Genomic DNA, 22864 nt, shown 5'->3' with positions numbered 1-22864 from the left:
GAATGAAGGGTAGTTTAGACGGTTTTTGGCATCATACTCTGAAAAGCCATTTTTAAGCGGCATTATCTGGAAAACTATCTCACCTGTGGCCTTTAAAATTTCTACAGTGTATATCTGTTACTAATAGCCTCCAGACATGGAATATCAGGGGTGTAGATCAATGATAACCTAGTATGGTAGGTACTTAAAATGAGGCTTGTTGAAATAAAGAAGTACATTTGAAGAGTGGCGGAGCTCCCATTTTTACAGATAAAATACTTCTATCACTTCTGCCTCTATCTCTGGGGTTAGCTTAAACATTCTACAAAATATGGTCTCTCTTAGATTATTAGTTTCACAGATATTAAGGCTCAAAAATAGAAGTTAACACAACTTTGCCCAACTTCAGAGTCATATTCCAAAACTATCAGGTCCAAACTTACTTTATTTGAAAGATCATATTCTTGTTAAAATCATATTAAAAAATCAGGAGGGTGTTTTGCCTCATTTTGTCGCAGTGATTTTTTAAAATCCTGATATTGGTGGGGTTTTTGTGGCTGGTTTTGGTACTCCACGTCCTAATAGCCTACCAGTAAACATCACAGGAGGGCAATTCAAATGTGTTTTTTACCATTTACCAAAGACTAACATGTGACTAAATGCTACTGATAAATTTAGCCTTACGAAAACATTCAAATGTAGCACAGTTGTAGAGGCAATAAGTCCTTGAATGTGAGTTAAACATGGTGAAAGCAGCTTTTAATGTCTTAAACCATGAACAAACATAGCATAATATTGAAGACTGTACATTTTGTCATACTTTAAGTATATAGATTACACAACCAAATCAAATAATAATCTTAATTTGAGCATACAATTTTACATTACAGTAGAAAAGTCTCCAAAGTTTGATATTGAATAACAGTTTGTCTCTATGCTCACTATGAGACAATATGTGAGTTATGATCAGAAATGGTGGATAGGAAGTATCAGAGATGTTTCAGAGCAAGATGAAGATGCATTGGTTCAGTTCATGCACCCACATGGCCCTGCCAAGAGTTTCTACTGGCCAAGAAGAGAAGACATGTGCAATGTCCCACTGCAGTAGCATTTAGTCACATGTAAGTCTTTGGTAAATGGTAAAAAACACATTTGAATTGCCCTGCTGTGATGTTTACTTGTAGGATATTAAGACATGCAGTACCAAAAACGGCCACAAAAACCCCACCAATATCAGGATTTTAAAAAATCACTGCGACAAATTGAGGCAAAAACCCCTCCCAATTTTTTAATATGATTTTAACAAGAATATGATCTTTCAAAAAAACCTGATACGTGTTGTCAGTTTTTTGGAATATGACTCTGAAGTTGGGCAAAGATGTGTTTACTTCCATTTTTGAGCCTTAATATCTGTGAAACTAATAATCTAAGAGAAACCATATTTTGTAGAATGTTTAAGCCAACACCAGAGATAGAGGCAGAAATGATAGAAGTCTTTTATCTGCAAAAATGGGAGCTCAGCCACTCTTCAAATGTACTACTTTATTTCAAAAAGCCTCATTTTAAGTACCTACCATACTAGGTTATCATTGAGCTACATCCCTGATATTCCATGTCTGGGGGCTATTAGTAACAGATATACACTGTAGAAATTTTGAACATTTTAGTTTTCCAGATATTGCTGTTTAAAAATGGCTTTTCAGAGCATGATGCCAAAAACCGTCTAAACTACCCTTCATTCAATGATGTTTCATGAGAAAACTATTGACAGTAGAGACCTAATATTTTTTCAGGACATTCTGAGATGGTCAGGTGGGAAGATTTTCAGAAATTTGATGAAATGACACGGAATGACCCAAATGCTACACTAAGGCTGTCATTTACAACGTCCACATGGACATTAAAATCCCCCACAATAATTACTTTATCTGATTTAAGGACTAAACTTCCAAACGGACCAGGGTAGGAACTTCCAATCAAAACTCTTCAAACAAATCCTTGGCACCTTGCACGTGAAACATGCAGTTTCAAGTCCTTATCACCCAGAGTCACAGGGTGCTTTGGAACGCTGGCATCAAACGCTAAAATCTATGCGCCGTAAATATTGTATTAAGACCGGTAAGAGTTGGGATGAGGGAATCCCGTTTATGTTGTTTGCTACCCGTGAAGCCATTCAGGAGGCCATAGGATTCAGCCCCGTCAAGCTTGTTTTCGGACACGAGCTCCGCAGCCCCCTTAAATCATTGCAGGATAAATTCCTCTCGTCTGAGTCCTCTCGTGAAGAAAACATGCTTGATTTTGTAAGTAAATTCTGTGAGCGTTTGCACAGTGCAAATTCTCTTGCTAAAGAGTGTCTCTCTTCATTCCAGAGTGTGATGAAATGTCGATATGACTGCCTCGCCGTCCCCCGCCACTTCCAAGTTGGTGACAAAGTTTTGGCTTTACTGCCTATATCTGGCTCCGTGCTTTCTGCCAGGTTTACCGGTCCATACGAAGTCTGCGAGGGCCTCAGTGACACAGATTATGTATGTGCCACTCCTGAGAGGAGCCGGGAAACTTGTGTGTCATATCAACATGCTAAAGATATATTTTGATAACATGTCTCATGTTGCTCCTGTTTCGCCTACGCGTCCACCACAACGTATTGGGGCTAGCGTGTTGATTGTCACCGAGTCGTTAGACATGTTTGATGAAGAAGATAATCTGAGGACACCTCCCTCATCACATCAGACAGCCCGGTTGCCGAACGTTTGAAGAGTGCGTCGTTAACCCTAAATTTAGCGAAGTGTGATTTGGGAAAGCCACCGTTACCAATTTGGGGAAACAGGTGGGTCAGGGCTAAGTTCACCCCCTTGCGGCGAAAGTCTCTGCCATAAATGAGTTCCCGGTCCCGAATACCAGGAAAGAACTGGTCGATTTTTAGGCATGGCAGGATATTACCGCAGTTTCTGCTGTAATTTTTCTACTGTTGTCCAACCGCTAACTGCCTTAATGAGTCCGAAAGTTGAGTTCCTCTGAACGCTAGGAGGAATAGCTTCGCCTAGTGGCTGGCCCCCGCCATCTCTCGTTCATTTATTGTAAATCAGCATGGCTACATATATGGCAAAACGTTTAAAAATCACTGTGAAAATATAAATACAATAATATAATATAAAATATAATAATATAAATAAACCAGCTCTATTTTTTATTCTTCCAGAGCTACTTTTGTAAAGAGTGAAGGGGGATGGTGCTTGCTTTTAGCACTGAATGTGGCTTTTCTTCATGAGTAAATGACCATCGTTCCCTGAGCTCAGTGTGCAGGTCTAGATGTTTGTCCTTTAGGTGTTTGGCTAAGTCGGAGGTGTTTCCGCCGTTAGCCATGCATGTTTTTAAACACCGTTTACATAGTGGTGCATCGGCGTTAATTGCCTCGCCTTGCTCATTTGTTTGTAATCTAAAGTACTGCCATATCGCACTTCATGCCCCTGGTTTGTCCACAAGTTGCGGCGTGGTGATGGTTGCAGCAGCCATTCTCCTCTCCGTGCTCCTCTCCCCCGCCCCCCCCTCTCTCTCTCCCTCTCCAACGTCTCTCTCTCCAAGCTTTCCTCCTGCTCCATTTGTTGCTCCAGTCCACGCTGCTCGCTCACTTGCTAGCTGTTTCCTCTGGCTTGCTTGCTTTTTCTTTTTATCACCCCAAGCTCCCGCTCGCTCCTCGTCCTCTCAGCTGTAGTTACAACGCGGTGACGTCACATGGCGAGTTCGCCGCGCTGTTGCGGGCGCTGCTGGCGGCGCTGCAAGTACCGGTCCCGTCCGAATGCAATGTAGCACCGTTTTAAATGCCTCAGTACCCCGGTACCAAATTAGTACCGGTATACCGTGCAACCCTAATACACACACACACACACACACACACACACACACACACACACACACACACACACACACACACACACACTTCACGTGTGCCTCTCCTTTGTTTATGCTTAGCTTTGTGTGCATTTCGGTAGTTAGGTAATAAGGCTTTGTTAATTGCAGTGTTATTGATTGTGATCATTATTACTGGTTTAATAAATCTTATCATATTATCAGTCTCTTGTGCTTATTGTGCATATGTCGCTGGCTAACAGCAGGTTGTGAAGGCTAGTGTTTGGATTTCACGCCTTTTAATTGTTTGATTGTTTTTTACATCGATGCCAATGATCACGATGATTGGCATGTGAGTATAAAACCCCTTTATATTGAGACTGAGTACAGTTTTTGGTTATCTTTTCCCTGATCCCAGGGATGCTGCCCCGTACATTTATGATTATATTATAATAATATATGAAATATAATTATTAATATCAATAATTATATTGATATTAATAATCATCTGTTGATAACCGAGTCTGCTCCTGCTACTACCCCAACACTTACCAGAAATCGTTTTAACCGTAACAGGTGCAATGATATCTATGACATTCAGAATTTTGGAAGTAAAGTTGTTTACAAGATCATTAGCATGACATGGGTTTAGAGGTGGTAACGAGTAAAACAGGACAGAGTATTATACAGTAGTAGAACGAGTAGTACTAGTACCTAGTTGAGAGGTGGGGGCAGACAGAGAGGACACAGTATTATACAGTAGTAGAACTAGTAGTACTAGTACCTGGTTGAGAGGTGGGGGCAGACAGAGAGGACACAGTATTATACAGTAGTAGGACTAGTAGTACTAGTACCTGGTTGAGAGTTGGGGGCAGACAGACAGGTCTGATGAGCTCAGTGAACTCCACCGCCTCCGTCAGCCTCAGCAGAGCGATGTCATTGTCGTAGTTGTTTGGTTGGAAATTTGGATGGAGGAAGATTTCCTCCACGGAACGGTTGGTGGCCAGATGTTTGTCTGCAGCATCATGGAGACCCAGAAACACCTGGAACACATGTACTGGTTACACTGGTTGTACTGCTTAAACTTAAACTTATGGTGGCTACACTCATTGTATTGGTTAAACTGGTAAGTTGTGTGACAGATAAAAAATTATTTATTATTCAGTATTACTGAGCATAAACCAAAGTTAATTTAGATCACAAGAATGTATTAGAACTAATCATGTATTGCAACAGACAGGTGTAAAATTAATATTAAAAGAAAAGTTTAAACCTTCACATGTTCAGGGGCCACAGGGACGACGCTGGTGTCCCTCCTCTGGGACCTCAGGACGTGGGCAGCTGTCAAGACCCAGGAATGGGACAGCAAGGCCCCAGAGCCAAACCAGCGGTCTTCAGGGACCCTGGAAAGATCCTCCACACTGAGCAGAACCTGCCAGGGAAACAGGCCAGGCTCAGCACCGCGACCGCCCACAATCCGCTTCACCTGGAGGGGGAGAGAGCGAGCCGGCCAGCCGCAAGCTAGACGGACACATGGAGACAGATACTGTACAGTACCAATGCATGGCATATGCACAGTATTATGGCATATGTTATGACAATCAAACTATATGAAATGACTGTGGTATTATTTGACATGACTGGTACTGGTGGAGTGAGTCAGCATGAAATCTAGTATCACCAGTGTTACCACCAGTGCTACTGATGAAGGCAGGAATGGTGGAAGTCATGTGTTAGAAGTACACATGATACCTGGCAGACAGCTAGGCAGTCTTGTTCCTGATTCAGAGTTGATCCACTCCCCACTCGACCCACAGCTGTAGGAAACTACAACACACACAGACACACACACACACACACACACACACACACACACACACACACACACACACTCTTAATGCATTGCTAAACTAAGAAAGTTATGTTATAGTTTTACAAGATGAACACATAATACAGTAAGCCCAGGTGTCTGTACAGAGCCAGCCTGCAAGCATAAAGAGCTGGTTCACTGTGCCGTGGCCATGACAGAATCCGCATTGTTCCCCCTGTATTTGAGGTAGGACAATCAGTAATCGAAAACTTTCCAGGGGACGCTGAGCGGTTTGATACCCTGATAATTGGAGCACACTTTCCAGTCCCCCTTTTTAAAAACAGGCACTGTCCCTGAAGTCAACACTGAAGAGGCGTGTCACCAAGACATCCCAATAATTTCCAGAGCCCTCAGTATCTCAGGGCAAATCTCATCCACCCCCGACACCTTGCCACCAAGGAGCTTTTTGACTACCTCTGTGACCTCTGCCAGGGATATGGGAAAGCCTTCCCCCGGCGACAACTCTTGGAATCTGTGCTCTGGCTTGACAAGAAGGACGAAGGAAGAACTCACTGCTGCAGTGGCGTGAGAGGGAGTCTGAGGATGTTTCGGAGACGTGGGTGCAAGAACAGACAGCTCTGTGGAACCAAAGCGATTCTCCAGGAACTGTAGTTGACCGGAGAGGTGGTTCACCTGGACTGAGACCAATACTTGGAAGGTCGTTGGTTGCTGATTTCCTTTACCTTAGAAGAAAGAAGCGTATAGCTGGTGTCTGGTGGATGCAGCTGCCTTGGGCTTGGAGAACAGAGGGTCCATATTGGCCAGTTCATACTGTTGTGTTGGGCACAGTCTTTACTTAACTGATATACAGGAGATCAGTCAGTGAGGCAAACAAAGGAGTGTTCAGGGTGAAGAAGGAGGCTTCAAATCAAGGTTCAAGAAAAAACAGACAAGGTTCAAAAACTGATGGAGGTATAATGCTGGAATGCTAGTCAGGGAGGTATAAAGACAAACTGGCCACATTTGACAGAATGCACAGGATTTAAATATACACGGAACAGGGGTTAATTAGGTGGATCTAATCGGGTCAGGGCAGTCAAAGTCAGATTAAAATGTCTTTAAATGCCAGTGACAACGTGGCCGCTGTTCCGGCTCCCATGGTTTCTGCTGTGACCGTCAATTTACCAGAATTTTGGCAACATGATCCGGACCCGTGGTTCCAACACATCCAGGCACAGTTTCATCTTCAGGGAATCACTGTGGAGGATACGAAATACTACCACGTTGTTGCTGCTTTGGATTCTTCCGGTTAATGGCAAATATGAAGCCCTCAAAGCACAGCTACTGCTATTGTTCAAGCTGTCCGACACAGAACGGGCTGAGCATCTTGTCATTAAACAGCTTGTGGGACAGTAAGCCCACCGAGTTAATGGAGAACATGTAAGCGATGCTCGGTGCCCAGCAGAGTGTCCTGCCAGTGTCAGCCGTGGATGTCGTGGGTGGCGGTCACGGTCCCCCACTGGACGCAGCAAATGGGACTCCTATTTGCACCTTCTGCACCAGGTTTGTGACTGTTTCAATGGACTTCAATTTGGTTGGGACTTTGTCATGGCTTCTATCTCGGTGCCTTTACCGGGCGCAGATTTTTTGTGTGCACATAGGCTATAGGTGGGTGTGGCAAATCGCCGCTTGATCGATGCTGTCTCTTTTGCTACGTACCCCTGCACTCTGGGAGCACCAGGGCCACTCACCCTGGCCAACAGCCTCACCACAGGGCATGTGTTCCAGCGGCTCCTCGCCGAGTTTCCCGGTACCCACCTTCTCTGCAGCCATCGCCAAACATTATATCACCACAGTGGGACCGCTGGTCTTCACGCGACCACGCCATCTTGTTACCGCTAAGCTGGCCATAGCCAAGTGGGAGTTTGCCATGATAGAGCAGCTCAGCATCGTGCGCCACTCCAACAGCCCATGGGCCTCACCTCTGCACAAAGCTGATGGGAGTTGGCGCCCTTGTGGTGATTTCCGTCTCCTTAATAACGTGACGGTGCCCTCATGATGCGCCCCTGTACGAGGCACTTAGGGGTATGAAAGAAAAGCAGGAAGTGGACTGGTCCCCTGAGAGGTTCCAGGCATTCGAGGACGCAAAGGTGGCCCTAGCCAACGCTGCCATGCTAGCACACCCCTTCCCTACTGCAGTGATAGGCCTTACGACTGATGCCTAGGATTATGCAGTGGGGGCGGTATGTGAGCAGTGGGTGAATGGGGCCTGGCAACCGCTCTCCTTCTTCAGCAGGAAGCTCCGTGACAATGAGAGGAAATATAGTACATTTGACAGGGAGCTCCTGGCTCTTTTCCTCACCACGCGTCATTTCAGGTTCCTGCTAGAAGGTCGGGAGTTCACTGCCTTTGTGGAGCACAAACCTTTGCCATGGCCAAGACCCTGGAACCCTGGTCACCACGGCAGCAGCGGCAACTCTCTACCATTTCCGAATTTACCACCAACATAAAGCATGTGGCCTGCAAAGAAAATCTGGTGGCTGACTGCCTCTCTCGAGCACAGATCAAAGCTGTGCACTTAGGGGTGGACTATGCAGCCATGGCAGAGGACCAGCTTGCAGACACGGACATTCAATCTTTTAGGTGGGCCGCTACAGGACTGCGACTGGAGGACGTGGTTTTTCAGGATGGTGATTCAACACTCCTCTGTGATGTCTCCACAAGCCGTTCCCACCCTATGGTCCCCACTAGTTGATGCCATCAAGTTTTTGATGCTATTCATGCCCTTTCACACCCTGGCGTGAAAGCATCAGTTAAGCTGGTTGGCGCCAAATTCGTTTGGCCAGGGCTCAGAATAGACATTAAAAGTTGGGTGACTTCCTGCTTGGCGTGCCAGCGAGCTAAGGTACATCGGCACACTAAGGCCACTCTGGAGCCTTTTCTCATTCCTAAGAGGGGGTTTGACGTGGACCTAGTGGGGCCCTTGTCCCCCTCCCTAGGGGTTCACCCATATTTTGACAAAGGTAGATAGAACCACCTGTTGGCCAGAGGCTGTGCCCCTGTCCTCTACTACATCTGCTGAGGTGGCCTGGGCGTTCATCTCTGCTTGGGTTGCCAAGTTCGGTACACTATTGGACTTAACCTCAGACAGGGGCCAACAGTTCACATCTGGGCTGTGGAGCGCCGTGGCAGAGAGTCTGCATATAACCTGCTGGCCAATGGGCTGTATGAGCGCTTCCACCATATTATGAAGGCTGCTCTCCGGGCAGCTCTTACTGACGGTAGCTGGATTGACTGTTTGCCATGGGTGATGTTGGGTCTGCGTTCTGGCCCAAAGGAGGGCCATTAGTCCTCTGCTGCAGAGCTGGGCTGCGTTTCAATAACGGTTTGAGTCGCCCTCGCTCACTTGCCCTAAGCCCTTGCTATGACGTCACACGGAGGCCACTTGGAGGGCAGAGGGAAAGAGGGCGGAGGGGGAGTGAAAGGGGTAAATGGAACACACCTGCCCTCGTTCACTAACAGCCCAGACAATCATGGATCAACCACACGTTGTTGGAGTAGCGCTATACTGCCTATTCCAAATTACACAAAATATGCAGAGACTCATTTCATTGAGACGAAGACGTATTCTGCGCTTGATGGCAATACGTCGGCTTATGTACTTACACTTGTAAACGGTGGGCTCTGCCATAACTCTGCAACAGACAGTCTAATTGCACAATTTAAGAAAATGAATTCAATTGAATTCTACTTTCTTCTTCTTCCTTGGTGGTGAATAGACAGCAGACAATGGTGTTTGAGGTTCATTATCGCCACCGCATGGACATATTTTTCGTGCACCACTGCAATGCATTGTGGGTGATATACAGCTCTGAAGTGGCCATCGTTGTTCACTCGATCACTCAGCCCTCAAGGGTCGATCTCACGGAGTTCACTTCAGCTGTTCAGGGAAATGGAACAGCCCTTAAGATGGCGGCGGGGATTCCCCCGAGGGCAAGTGCTTAGGGCAAGTGAGCGAGGGCGACTCAAACTGTTATTGAAACGCAGCCCTGGTGTTTGGCCAGCCATTAAGAGTCCCGAGGGAGTTCCTGCCAGAGCCCACTGCCCCCTGGTCTGCTGCAGCTCAACGGTCTGCTGTTCATGACATCAGCACCTTCGCCCCTATGGCGGTACATCACTGCGTTCCTGGGTCCTACATCCCGAAGGACTTGCTGTCAGCCAGCTATGTATTCATCTGCCATGATGCCCACCGTTCTGCTCTCCAGCCTCCTTTCGAGTCCTGAAGGCAGGACTTAAGTACTTTGAGGTGGACATGGGAGGGGATTCATAGGGAGCGGGTTTCAGTGGACCTGTGCACGTGGCCCCAGATGGACCAGTGGAGCTGGCATGTTTTGGCCGCTTAGATCGACCACTACCTCAGGCCCTCGCCCCTTTTTCGCCTCTGCCCCAGCTGAAACCGCTGCCCCAGCAGAAATCGCTGCTTTTGTGCCGGACCTGCCTCGACACAGGCGTGGTGGTCCATCGGCCCATGCCCCTCCCCCTACCCTTGTGACGCAGTTGTTGTGGTTGAGTTGTCAGACCTCCAAAACGGGACTAAATGGTGGGGTGCACTATTTTGAGGGGTTGATTGGATGTTTTGTATTGTGTGTCCATTCTGACTGTTCGGGGGGGGGCTGTGTGGGGGACACTGGAGGGAGTGTTCTCTCATCAAAGAGAGGTGGTTGCTGGAGGCCTGGCCTGTTGGAGACATACGTCTGTGTCTCCTTGCTGGCTTCCACAGTGGCAAATTTGTCTTACACACAATGTATGTTGAGATCTGCAAGAAATTTAACCTAAGCCAGAACAGATTCTATGGGTCAACCATGGTTTACCATTGCCCCTTCCCCTCAATTCCATATTATGACAATTTTAAGTATTACTTTTTAATCACATTTTTATGACACATGCTATGAAATACTATACTTTACTTATTTATGAGTTTGTAATTATATTTTTATGGCATACTATATTATGGCTTTTAATTATCTTTTGATGACATACTTTGAGTTATATACTCTTACTGTTGCTGATATTGAGCTGGAATGCATCCTCCCTGCAGATGTAGTGAACAGTCGATCCAAACACTGTGCTGTTGTGAAGACTTCCAAACACCACGTCAGCCATGGCGACCACCTTTGGACTCCCACAATCTATCACTGTGTAAAAGAGAGGACCAATCAGCTGTTAGTTAGAAGAGAGAGGACCAGTCAGCTGCCAGTGTGAAGAGAAATGCCCAATCAATAGGCTCGTTCAAGATGAACTGCTCCCCGCCTGGAAAGCAGACGAGAGCAGGCGGAGCAGTAAGAGGCGGAGCCTAAAAGATGCGCTCCAGTTGGACAGTTTCCATCGGCCTTCCAAGATTTGACAGAAAGTCATAGAAAAAGTAACATCCTGTTAGACGTGATCTGAAGGCTATCTGTAGTTTGCGACCACATTCGCGTTTATTTATATTTGTTCATAAATATCTGTGGAATACTATAGTAACCCCTTGGGAAAGTGTACAGCTGCAGTTGCTACATAATGAGAAGAAAGAAAGAGTCAAATAAGTATAAAAAAATGCTAAATAAAATAAATACTTATTGGCATTATTTTATACCTTATATTTTTTGACAGATACTGTATGAATGTGAATGTGTATCTTTTTTTATGTCTGCCTCTTAAAGCACACCGTAGGGCAATTGCTCGTTTTGATAAGGTCTATATAAATAACATATTATTATGATTATTATTAATATTATCAACCACATGAGATGTTTGTTAACAGACTGAACTTTTATTGCACAACATGAGACTAACAGCCCATGATCTAGCGTTAAATATTAGACACACACAGGAAATTTGCATTTTCTACTAAACATGGTGTTTGTTGTCAAAACCTAGAACCAACCAGCTCGTAGATGAGGCAAGAGCCAGGCTTTTCCCATCATGCCCCGGGGCTTGCAGTTGGTTGACAGCAACTGCAGCGCTGGCTCTAAAAACTGCGGCTACCTTGATCTCGTGTGATTATCGTTGCCCACGTGTGCATGACGTCAGAGCAAGTAGGGATCAAGTCGGACACAAAACTACCCAGCATGCATTGTGCGGAGAGAGGCCCAATCAGCTGTCAGTGAGAGGAGAGAGGCCCAATCAGCTGTTAGTGAGGAAAGAGGCCCAATCAGCTGTTAGTGAGGAGAGAGTCCCAATCAGCTGTTAGTGTGAGGAGAGAGTCCCAATCAGCTGTAAAGGTACGTGTCCACAGGCAGCGTTGTTTCCCCGCTTCAATTCAATAGGCGCGTTTCCAATCATGCATTCACATGCATTTGCCTCGCATAAGCATTCTGGGATAAAAACGTCAGAAATGCTGGTGATAACTTCCCTTTGCGACATGTCACATGGCTTTAAAAACTTGCGGGATCTCCAGGGTACCTCCCTCCGCATGCTTTTCTGTGCAGATGGTCTCAAATAAGTGCGGACATAACACACTCCCCTCAACGTTGCCCTAGTTGGTTAGAATTACCACGTGGAATTTCCCACGTGAGAAAATTCCTCACCTTTGCTCCTCAGCCTCCATCAACAAGGGGAGTTCCAATGCCTCGAATTTGTCAGAAAGCCAGCGCCACTGGGTAGGCCATATACTTTGTGCAAAGTCTGTGAAGTGCACCTGTGTCCGACTTGACGTAGTGGGAAGTTGATGTGTTTATGACGAGTTCCGGCGGATCCTCTCAAGTCTCGTGCATGCATTGGCGCAAATGCATGCGATTGGAAATGCAGCCATTTTCTATGTGAATCACGCGGCGAATTTCGAGAGGCGGCGCGTCGAGTTGCCCGCTCCTCATTTGCATAAAGTTGAGGTCGAGTTTACTTTATGCAAATCAGAAGCACCGGCTCGCCTTGCTGCCTCCCTGAACTGAATGTTGTCGATCTAAAATAAAGACAGATTCAGCAACTGCATAGCTTATTTCTCGCTTAAAATTTTTTCAGAAACACATTTCGGTGAACTACTTTCATAAAATAAGAGAAAGTTTGGCCGCCATGTTGGGATTTGAAATCCGGGAGCAGACGGCACACAGGACAGCTGTGAAAGTGTTCGTCCAATCAGGTGCAGCCATGAAGTGGTTGTAACAAGGAGAGCGCCTGTCAATCATCCTCTAGTGGCAGCCCACCAAGTGTGCAATACTGGCAAGCGGAGCGTCCACTCGCGTTTAAATTCGCCCCTGTGGACACATAGCATCAGTGTGATCAGCGTATCAGCTGTTAGTGAGGAGAGAGGCCCAATCAGCTGTTAGATAGATAGATAGATAGATAGATAGATAGATAGATAGATAGATAGATAGATAGATAGATAGATAGATAGATAGATACTTTACTGATCCCGAAGGAAATTCAAGCATCCAGTAGCAATAACAAACATAGAACATACATTATACATTAAACATACATTAGAAACTATACAAAAGCTATATAGTGACTAGAAATAAAATGTTTTATTTTACACAATTATAAACTATATTACAACTATAAAGTGACCAAGTGTCCATTGTCTATTGTGCCTCCTGCCATCACTGAGAGCTGTTGTATAGTCTGATGGCCAGGGCGACGAACGAGTTCTAAGTCTGCTGGTGGAGCAGGATTGAAGGTGTTGTGCAGAGGGTGGTAGGTGTTGTCCAGTATGGACAGCAGTTTGTCCAGGGTCCTTCTCTCTGCCACTGTCACCAGAGAGTCCAGCTCTGTGCCCACCACTGAGCCAGCTCTCCTCACCAGTCTGTCCAGTCGGGCAGCGTTAGTGTGAGGAGAGAGTCCCAATCAGCTGTCAGTGTGAGGAGAGAGGCCCAATCAGCTGTTAGTGTGAGGAGAGCGGCCCAGTCAGCTGTCAGTGTGAGTAGGGTTCATAATGAAGAATTACAGTGATGAATAAGGACAAACTAGCTTGTTTTCTTTTCGTTGTTTGTTTTGGACCTCCTTGTTTCGGTTTTTAACCGAGGAAATGGAAGCTTGTTGCTACTTCCCTCCGCCTCCCCCCTGTGAAAGTGGAACGAACCGAGGGGGGAGGGGCTCTGTGTGTGCACGATGACAGCCCTGCGTGCTGATTGGACAGGATGATCTGGGCGCTGTTGATTTTTTTGCAAAACAAACAACTATGTGCATGTAGAGGTGAATTTGATAAAAAAAATGTTGCCGACTGGGACTTTAAATTGTAAATTTGACTTTTGTATTATATCTAGACTGACATGAGGGTTACAGTTTGTTTTATATTTGTTGGCCTGAACATTAAAAAAAACTCACCAAAATTGGTGTGTGCGTAGAAATTTCAGGAAATTGCGATATGGTAGTGGTTTGATAAGAGTCACGTCCTGAACACATATCCACCATTTTGACTCACAGTCAGAGCGCCACCTAATCGTGACATGAAATGCCATTGATTTTATGCCCTTTTTCTGAGTAACAGCCCCCCCTTTAGGTTGGGCGTACACGCATAGAATATTTTTTCCTAGATAGACCATGTGGAGATGTACAAAAAAGCCTCTTGGACCCACTGCCTAAAGTCAAAAGGAAGTGGGCAAAAAAAATGTTTTAACCACCTGCGTATCAGCTCTATGACTAAATGGTGGGGGAGGGGAGAGAGAAACACTAAGGAGACTCAGAGAGATGTCAGGAAGGCATGGAGGAGATGTGACCTGTCACTTTTTAACACCAGATCAACAGTCAGGATATTTTCCACACTAATGGAAATTAATGTATAATTACTTTATACATTGTCTGATCTGCCCCAAACTTCACATGTACCTCAGACAGCTGTCAGTGGAACCTTTGCCATAAACATCAGAGCTATTATAACTTCAGTGTTTCTTCTCTGATCTGCTCCAAAGTTTCCAAACTTGAGTAGAGTTCCACCTGACCACGTCTGCACTGTTGACTCACAGTCAGAGTGCCACCTACTGGCGACAGGAAATGTCACTTATTTTGTGACTTTTTCCAAGTAAAAGCCACACCTACTTATTTGGGGGAGGAGGAGAGATGTCAGGAAGGCATGGACATGTGTGTGAGCTCTGTTACTGAAATGTAGTTTCACTTGTGACCGCAGGCACTCCACGACTGCACGTGACAGATAGATGGCTTTGAATGTCAATCGTTTGTGTCTCAACTTGCGCCACAAGAGGCGGCCGCAGCACAGGTAGCGTCCACAACACTGCCCTGTGATCGCAGGCACTCCACGACCGCATATGAGCGAGGGCCCGTCATGACACTGCTATGCAGTTTTAATTTAAATTGTGTCTATATTCAAATGAATCATGTGATCAATAAGAGATATAACGTTAATGACCTATACCAGTCAGGACATCAAATCGGAGAAGATGCAGACCCTTCACTTCCTGCCAGAGCCTCATCCCACTCCTCCATTCTCATTCTCCTCGACCTATCTGCTGCATTTCACACAGTCAACCACCAAATCCTTTAATGCCAATCCGAACTTGGCATCATTGACTCTGCTCTAACCTGGTTCACATCATACCTGACAAATCGCACCTTTCAGGTCACATGGGATGGCTCTATGTCCAAACCCTGTTCTCTGGACACGGGTGTCCCTCAAGGCTCAGACCGCTTCTGTTCTCACTATACACCAGATCACCAGGCTCTGTAATCACATCACATGGATTCTGCTACCATTCTTATGCAGACGACACCCAGCTGTTCCTCTCTTTTCCCCCAACCACCAACACTCACATTGCAACTCGCATCTCGGAGTGTCTGGCAGGCATCTCTGTCTGGACAACTGCACATCACCTCAAGCTTAACCTGAATAAAACCGAACTCCTTTTGATCCCGGGGAAAGACTGCCCTCGCATGGACCTGCTGGTTACTGTCGAGGGCATCACAGTATTGCCGTCGTCAACTGCGAGGAACCTTGGTGTAATCCTCGATGACAAACCATCCTGCACCCCCAACATCACTGCTGTGGCCCCATCCTGCAGATTTGCCCTCTACAACATCCGAAGGATACGGTCTGTCCACACAAAGGATGCAACGCAACTCCTGGTCCAAGCACTGGTCATCTCCCGCCTTGACTACTGCAACTCTCTTCTGGCTGGACTCTCGGCCTCGGCGACTAAACCATTGCAGCATATCCAGAACGTTGCAGCACGCCTTGTCTTCAATCTACCCAAATTCTCCCATGTGACCCCCCTCCTCTGTGACCTCCACTGGCTCCCTGTTGCAGCACGCATCCATTTCAAAACGATGGCACTGGCCTTCAAGGCCATCAATGGAACGGCACCCATCTACCTTCAAACACTGGTCAAAACACACACCCCGACGCAAGCAATTCGCTCCTCTACTTCAGCTGGCCGGCTGGTACCACCATCGCTGAAATATAACAAATGTTGCTCAGCAAAGTCCCGACTCTTCTCTGTTTTGGCGCCTCAGTGGTGGAACGAACTCCCGACCAATGTCAGGACAGCAGAGTAATTTGCCATCTTCCGCAAAAGACTCGCCTGTAACACTTTTCTATTTTTCGCTCTTACTTCGACAATGATATGTTTCCTTCTTCTGACAAATGTACTTATTGTAAGTCGCTTTGGACAAAAGTGTCTGCTAAATGCCCTTAATGTAAATGTAATGAGCAATAAGGAAACAATAAGTTGTAACTATAATATGAAAGCTGTAGCTCCATGTGACTTTTATGTGTGTTTCCCTTATTATTACATGTTAATCAGTTTGAAAAGCAGCTTTTGCAGTGATTATTGCTGCAGCTGGTGGCAGAGTCTGCCAGGGAACTGATGCTGCTCCTTCCATTCATTAAGATTCCCACTTCCTGTGAGGGTTCATGCAGAAAAGCAAAAGCTAAATCGCAGTGATCCAAACTTAAAGTTTCTGTTCTTATGTTGTATGTTATCATGATGTAGTATAATGTTTGACTTAACTCTACAAATGCATTATCAACAGATTGTTTCACAGAAACACATGACTGCAGATCCTGTTTTTATTTGTTTTATTAGATAATTATTCAAAACTACTGACACACATATGAGCTGTGCCTACATTTTCTCTATCAGCCAATGATAATCACTGTCTGACTAATCTTGACTGTGATAGGTTGAGATGCTGGACAAAGACCTCATGGTTCTCCTCCCAGAGTCTGTTTCTACAGAGACAGAGACAGAAAACAGTAAGTCCAACTCTAGTTTGTGATTTGCTGCTACAGTACTACAGTTATTGTGTAGTTACTATGTACAGATACTATACAGTTACTAACTTTAACTAGATAGTTACCACATAGCATTATTGCGTACAGTTACTACTGTATGTACAGTTATCACAGTATATGCAATTATATACAGCTAGTTACACTATACAGTAGCCACTGTCAATACAGTTACTATGTACAGTTATTATTAAAAATCACAATACTACTACACTATACAGTAATTAAGTACAGTTACTATATGCAGTTAAGACAATGTACAGTTAATGTATACAGTAATGTAGAGTTACTATAAACCATAACTATGTACAGTTATTTTATATAGTAATTACTGTATGTACAAATACAATATAGAGTTCCTTGGTACAGTAACTACTGCATAGAAAGTTATTACATACAATAACCATGTACAGCTACTATATAGAGATACTAGGTACAGTTAATGCTGTATATACAGTTACTATATACAAGTACTATACACAGTGACTAGGTAGTTACTGCTGCTTCTGTACAGTTCATATACACAGTAACTACGTAGTTACTATATACAGTAACTAAGTGCAGTTCCTATATACTCATTGTATAAACAGTAATAGTATACAGTGACCATATGTTTGATGCACAATTGCAAAATGTTCCATGTACAGTTACTCTATACAGTTACTATGTAGTTACTCTATATAGTTACTATATTAATATAGTTAAAGCTGTAGTCTACGATTTGAAAGATTTTTCAACAACGGGCCTGAAAATTACAACCCGACCTGACCCGGCCCATGGCTTTTAAAGCCCGGACGCGATGTAACCCGACACATAAACATGGATTATCTGCCCGAACCCGGCCCGTGGCCCGCCGCCGCCCCCCTTCTTTTTTTTCCCTTTTTCTCATACACGTATTATCATGACCAGCAGACGGCGACGGTGAATTCACCTGCGGCAAGTTTAATTTTCACCAACTCCATATACTTCTCCAGGCTAAAGGCGTGCACGCAGCGGCGTCAGGTCTGCCCCCGCCCCTCTCCATGATGCACGTTACACGCAGCAGCCAGACTTTCTTTGCAGTGAACAGCAGCGATGATTAATACTTTTTTTTTTCACTGAGCAGAAAAAATTAAGCTTGAGGTCCCACCCGACCCAGGTCACTTCCTTATATTTTAGACCCAAACCCTGCCCGAACCCGCCGGTCCCGTCGGGTTTGTCGGGCCGACCCGACCCGTTGAGAACTCCACTGTCTACTACCATACACACTCTGGGCCCTAGTTTTGTGGCGCAGCGCAGGGTGGCGGCGCAGGGTGGCGGAGCCGGCGCAATGCAAGTTTCGACCCGCGCAGCCTTGCGCACGGTCAGTTTGGCAGTTTGGTGGATCGCCTGTGCCAAGATGGGTGTGGCGGCACAGCAGGGGGAGGCGTCACAGATTCAGCTTGGCGTAGCGGAAGTTTCGTGGCAAAAAGCCTCGCCGAGACTGCACTAAAAGCTCGCCAGCTCCGACCTGGTCTACTCTCGGCGCAAGGCGTAAATAAAGTCCATTCATTCAAGGCGAATCACAGCTGGCGGAGTGGAAGTTTGGCTGACGGCGCGCAGTGCGCACACATCACCGAGACCTCACAGGCAGGTTTCCACAGTTCCAGGCACATTTAAATGCAATAAATAATCACAACAAACACTATTTAATGCAACTAATTGAATCAACACGTGAATTTATATCTATATAGATTGTCCCGTCACATCTGACGTCAGATCAAAGGCGGATGGCACACGTAACGGAAACTCAGCCTCTTGGACCAAAACATCTCCCTCTCTCTCTCCTGTTTTTTATAATATCGGCATTGTTATTATTATGATATGCACGCACAGTGTGTGATGCACGTTGTGGGAGCGGCGGCGCTGCTTCTGTGATCGGGTTGTCAAGTGACGGAACTTGCACTGCACCTCCCCTAATGCATTAAAGGTGAGGAGAGGAGCTCATTTGATTGGTGAAGATCTGAATCGGCTGTATTAATCCCAGTCCACGCCTCGTCTCCCACTCACGCCTTCTTCTCCTCCCTCTTTCCCACTTGCGCGGGTGGGAGTGACGGGAGGTGTGCCTGCGCGGTGCACGAAACTTGCAAAGTCCAGGTGGACACACCCCGTCGGCGTGGCACAGGTGCGCTGAGAGCTGACTGCGCCTGGTCTACGAAACTAGGGCCTCTCTCTCTCTCTCTCTTTCTATATATATATATATATATATATATATATATATATATTTACGAGATATACCCCCATTTACGAGATATATCCCCAGTACCATAGCGCTAGTACTAAGCCATTCGGCTGATAGCGGCTATCTTGACCAATGCTGACCATCGCTAAAAATGCTTCCGAGGGGGTATTTGGCTGGATGTCATGGTGGAAATTACCTAGGGTGCATTTCACTCTGAACCATCACTTTAAAGTATTCTGATTCTGATTTCCACAGATATTTATGAACAAATATAAATAAACAAATAGCCTACAGATCGCGTCTAACAGGATTTAACTGTTTCTATGACTTACTGTCAAATCTTCGAAGGCCTATGGAAACTGTCCAACTGGAGAGCAGCGTTTAGGCTCCTCCTCCTGCTGCTCTGCAGGCTCTCATCTACTTTCCAGGTGAGGAGCAGTTCATCTCCAACGAGCCTACTAATAATAACACAACTAAACGAGACGAAACAACGTTATAACATTTCGTCTCGCCTCGTTTTGGTCAACAAAAAAGAAGACACATTTTAGCATAGTTTTTATTTTGTAAACCACATTTAGTCTTGTTTTTATTCGTCTACAATTTTGCATTATATATTTAATTATCGTTATCGTCACATGACCGGCATTTTCGTTGCATCTCGTCTCGTTTTCCTCACGTGATAAAGGTTCGTTGACGACGACATTTTGGCATAATTTTTGTTAACGAAAGCAACACTACTGCCTTGATGCTTTACCTACCGACTTTTTTAAGAATGTTTTTGACTGCCTATCAATAGACGTATTGCAAATCATTAATAACTCTATTCAATCAGGCAATTTCCCAAAGGCCTTCAAAACTGCAGTCATTAAACCTCTTCTAAAACAGCGGAGCCTAGATGCCTCTATTATCAACAACTACAGACCAATTTCAAATTTACCCTTCATAAGTAAAATAACTGACAAAGTTGTCCTCCAACAACTAAATCACTTCCGGGCTTCAACTGGCTGCCACAACAACTTCCAGTCAGGATTTCAACCTTTTCATAGCACCAAGACGGCCCTTATTAAAGTTGGAAATGACATTCGTCTTAACACAGACTCTGGCAAAACTTCAATATTAATGCTATAAGACCTCAGTGCTGCATTTGACACTGTAAAACTGTAAAACTGGGTGGGGCTCTCAGGCACAGTCTTAAGCTGGTCCAAGTCATATCTACAAGATAGGAACTATTTTGTTTCCATTGGCGACTTTGTATCAGAACCAACCAATGTAACTTTATTCAACATGTACATGCTCCCACTAGGACAAATCATGCGAAATAATAACATTGACCACCATTGCTATGCCTCAAGGACCACGTCCAGTTTCAGATTACACCATTGACTTCTGGCTGCTGAGGTGGATTGGACTGACAACACCTTGAAGACAGCCTTCAAGAACGGGTTAAACATTCGAATCAGAGATGAACTAGTTTCCAGAGATGAGCCCTCTGACCTGAAGACTCTGAAGACCTGAAGAGATTTCTTTGTCCAATAGGATCGATAACCATCTGCACTCCCACTGTTGGGAGAGAGCTGCGATGTGCCCAGCTTTCAAGCCACTGCCTACACCTGCCTCTCTGAGCCACACTCCAATTCAGGACTCCTCTCCGGGCTCCCCTCAAACACCACCTGAGGAGCCCATGCAGCTTGACAGGGGCCACCTCACACCGAAGGAGAGTTCACAGCGCCGTCATGTAACAATCACACTGATTTTTCTTCAATTTTCTTCAATTAGACTACTATTCCACTATTTTGTTCGGAAAACTACGAACAAAATAATCTACAAACAAACTGTTGCCCAAACACCTTTGTATTAATTGGATAATTGTATCAGCCGATTCACAATCCGTCAGTCACTTCAAACCAAACAAGTCTTCCATTCACCATAAGTTTCCCTAATTTCACCCTCCCCCCAAGTCCCATAAAATCCAGCACCAAAGTCCAAAAACACAAAAAAAAGTATTCAGAAAAAAAAAGCAAAAATAGTCCTTTAGCAATGCATTGCACAAAAACAAGGAAGGTAGAAAAAATGGAGAGATATCACCGGCAAGACAGGCTCAAACAATATATTCCAAGAGTAGATCCCTTTTCTTCATTAATTGGATCCTTTTTACCTCCAGGTCGAACTTTTAAAGTTTGTCTTCTTTCTGTAGCCTACTCAGGATTTTAGTGGGGCTTTAAGATTCCAGGATTACTCCATTCCCAAACATGCCACCCATCTCCCTCGCCACTCCAAACATCTTCCCTTTGTTCACTACCTGCTTCAAGGTACCTGCCCGTAGCTCCTGCTCTTGCCCTCTGAGGTCACTGCTTAAAGACCCAGTCACCATTTAGTCATGTCATATACATCAAAATCTCCACAATGGCCTGTATTATACAGTATAGCTTTTAGACATCAGCAAAACACAAAAACAAATGAGAAACCCAAAACAAAGTTATTTACCTTGCAAAGATTCTAAACATTTTGTCATTTGGGAACCTTTACACATTTTGTATAATTAAATAACACTTCTAAATTCATATGGCTGTGTCACAGTCAGGCGGGCGAGTGCCTATACTGTGGCAAGGAAGGTAATTTCATCTCCCACTGCCCAATTCGACCAAAAGACAGGGACCGTCAGTAGCTCTGGGGGTACTGGTGGGCCAAGCTAAATCCCCCTCTGTCCATAAGCCCCGTTTCCAGATCCCTGCGACTCTTTGCTGTCCTGCTTTGTCGTTGGCTCTTTTGGCCCTAGTAAATTCCGGGCCAAGTGGAATTTTTTGGACCAGCAGGTGGCAGTACAGACAGTCATAAGGTTGTTGCTTTTGGAGCAACCCCAGCCTGCATTGGCTGTGGATGGACCGCCTACTGGCTTGTGTTACGCATCTGACAGAACCACTCACAACCATAGAGAATCCATTCAACGTTACATCATCTCTGCTCCTTCCACTCTATTAATTCTTGGTCACCCCTGATTGGTAAAACACAACCCCGACATTGATTGGGCCAAAGGGAGGGTTTCTGGTTGAAGTTTGTTCTGTCATGCAACCTGTCGGCAATCTGTTTTGTCTCCAGCTAGACTCATCCCACTCTCTCCTTAACAACCTGCCAATCCACCGGATCTTTTCAAGTTCCTTGAGATCTACCATGACCTGGGGGAGGTCTTCAGTACAAAGCTCAGTCTCTCCCCCTCCCCACAGACCATATGATTGCTCCATTGACTTGCTCCTTGGTGGTCCGTTGCCTTCCAGTCATCTCTACAACCTGTCTAAACCAGGACTTGAGGCCATGGAGGTGTACATCAGAGACTCCCTTGCAGCAGGTATAACCCAGCCCTCCTCTTCTCCTGTGAGAATAATTTTTTCCTTTGTGTCTAAGAAAGATTCAGCTCTGAGACCCTGTATTGACTTTCGTGGCCTAAATAACATCACTGTCGAGAATAAATACCCCTTATCTCTGCTTGACGCAACTTTCACCCAGCTGCAGGGGGCCTCAGTTTTTACCAAGCTCGATCTCCAGAATGCCTATCATCTGGTGAGGATCAAGGAGGGAGACGGATGGAAAACGGCTTTCAATACCCCATTAGGGCATTTCAAGTATTTAGTGATGCCTTTCGGTCTTCCCAATGCCCCAGCCATTTTCCAAACCTTTGTTAATGATGTTTTGAGAGACTTCCTGAATAGATTTGTGTCCATCTATTTGGATGACATTCTCATTTTTTCTCAGTCCCTAGAGGAACACCAGGAACACCAGTTTTGCAACGGCTGTTGAAGGACAGGTTATTCATCAA

At 45.2% G+C, this 22864-nt stretch overlaps 1 protein-coding gene across 1 annotated transcript in view; it reads right to left on the bottom strand.

Moving 5' to 3' along the window:
* masp1 (MBL associated serine protease 1) overlaps positions 1-22864 on the bottom strand; it is a 75675-nt gene that overhangs the window by 10122 nt on the left and 42689 nt on the right. The window contains exons 9-12 of the mRNA XM_084019943.1: positions 10696-10830; positions 5578-5652; positions 5099-5346; positions 4680-4868 (exon numbers count right to left, since the gene is read on the bottom strand). Of these exons, the coding sequence (XP_083876069.1) occupies positions 4680-4868; positions 5099-5346; positions 5578-5652; positions 10696-10830 (647 nt within the window). The remainder of the gene's footprint in view (positions 1-4679; positions 4869-5098; positions 5347-5577; positions 5653-10695; positions 10831-22864) is intronic.

Source organism: Eutrigla gurnardus, assembly GCF_963514095.1.
Source record: "Eutrigla gurnardus genome assembly, chromosome: 10".
Lineage (NCBI taxonomy): Eukaryota > Metazoa > Chordata > Actinopteri > Perciformes > Triglidae > Eutrigla > Eutrigla gurnardus.
This window is presented reverse-complemented; position numbering and strand designations above follow the sequence as displayed.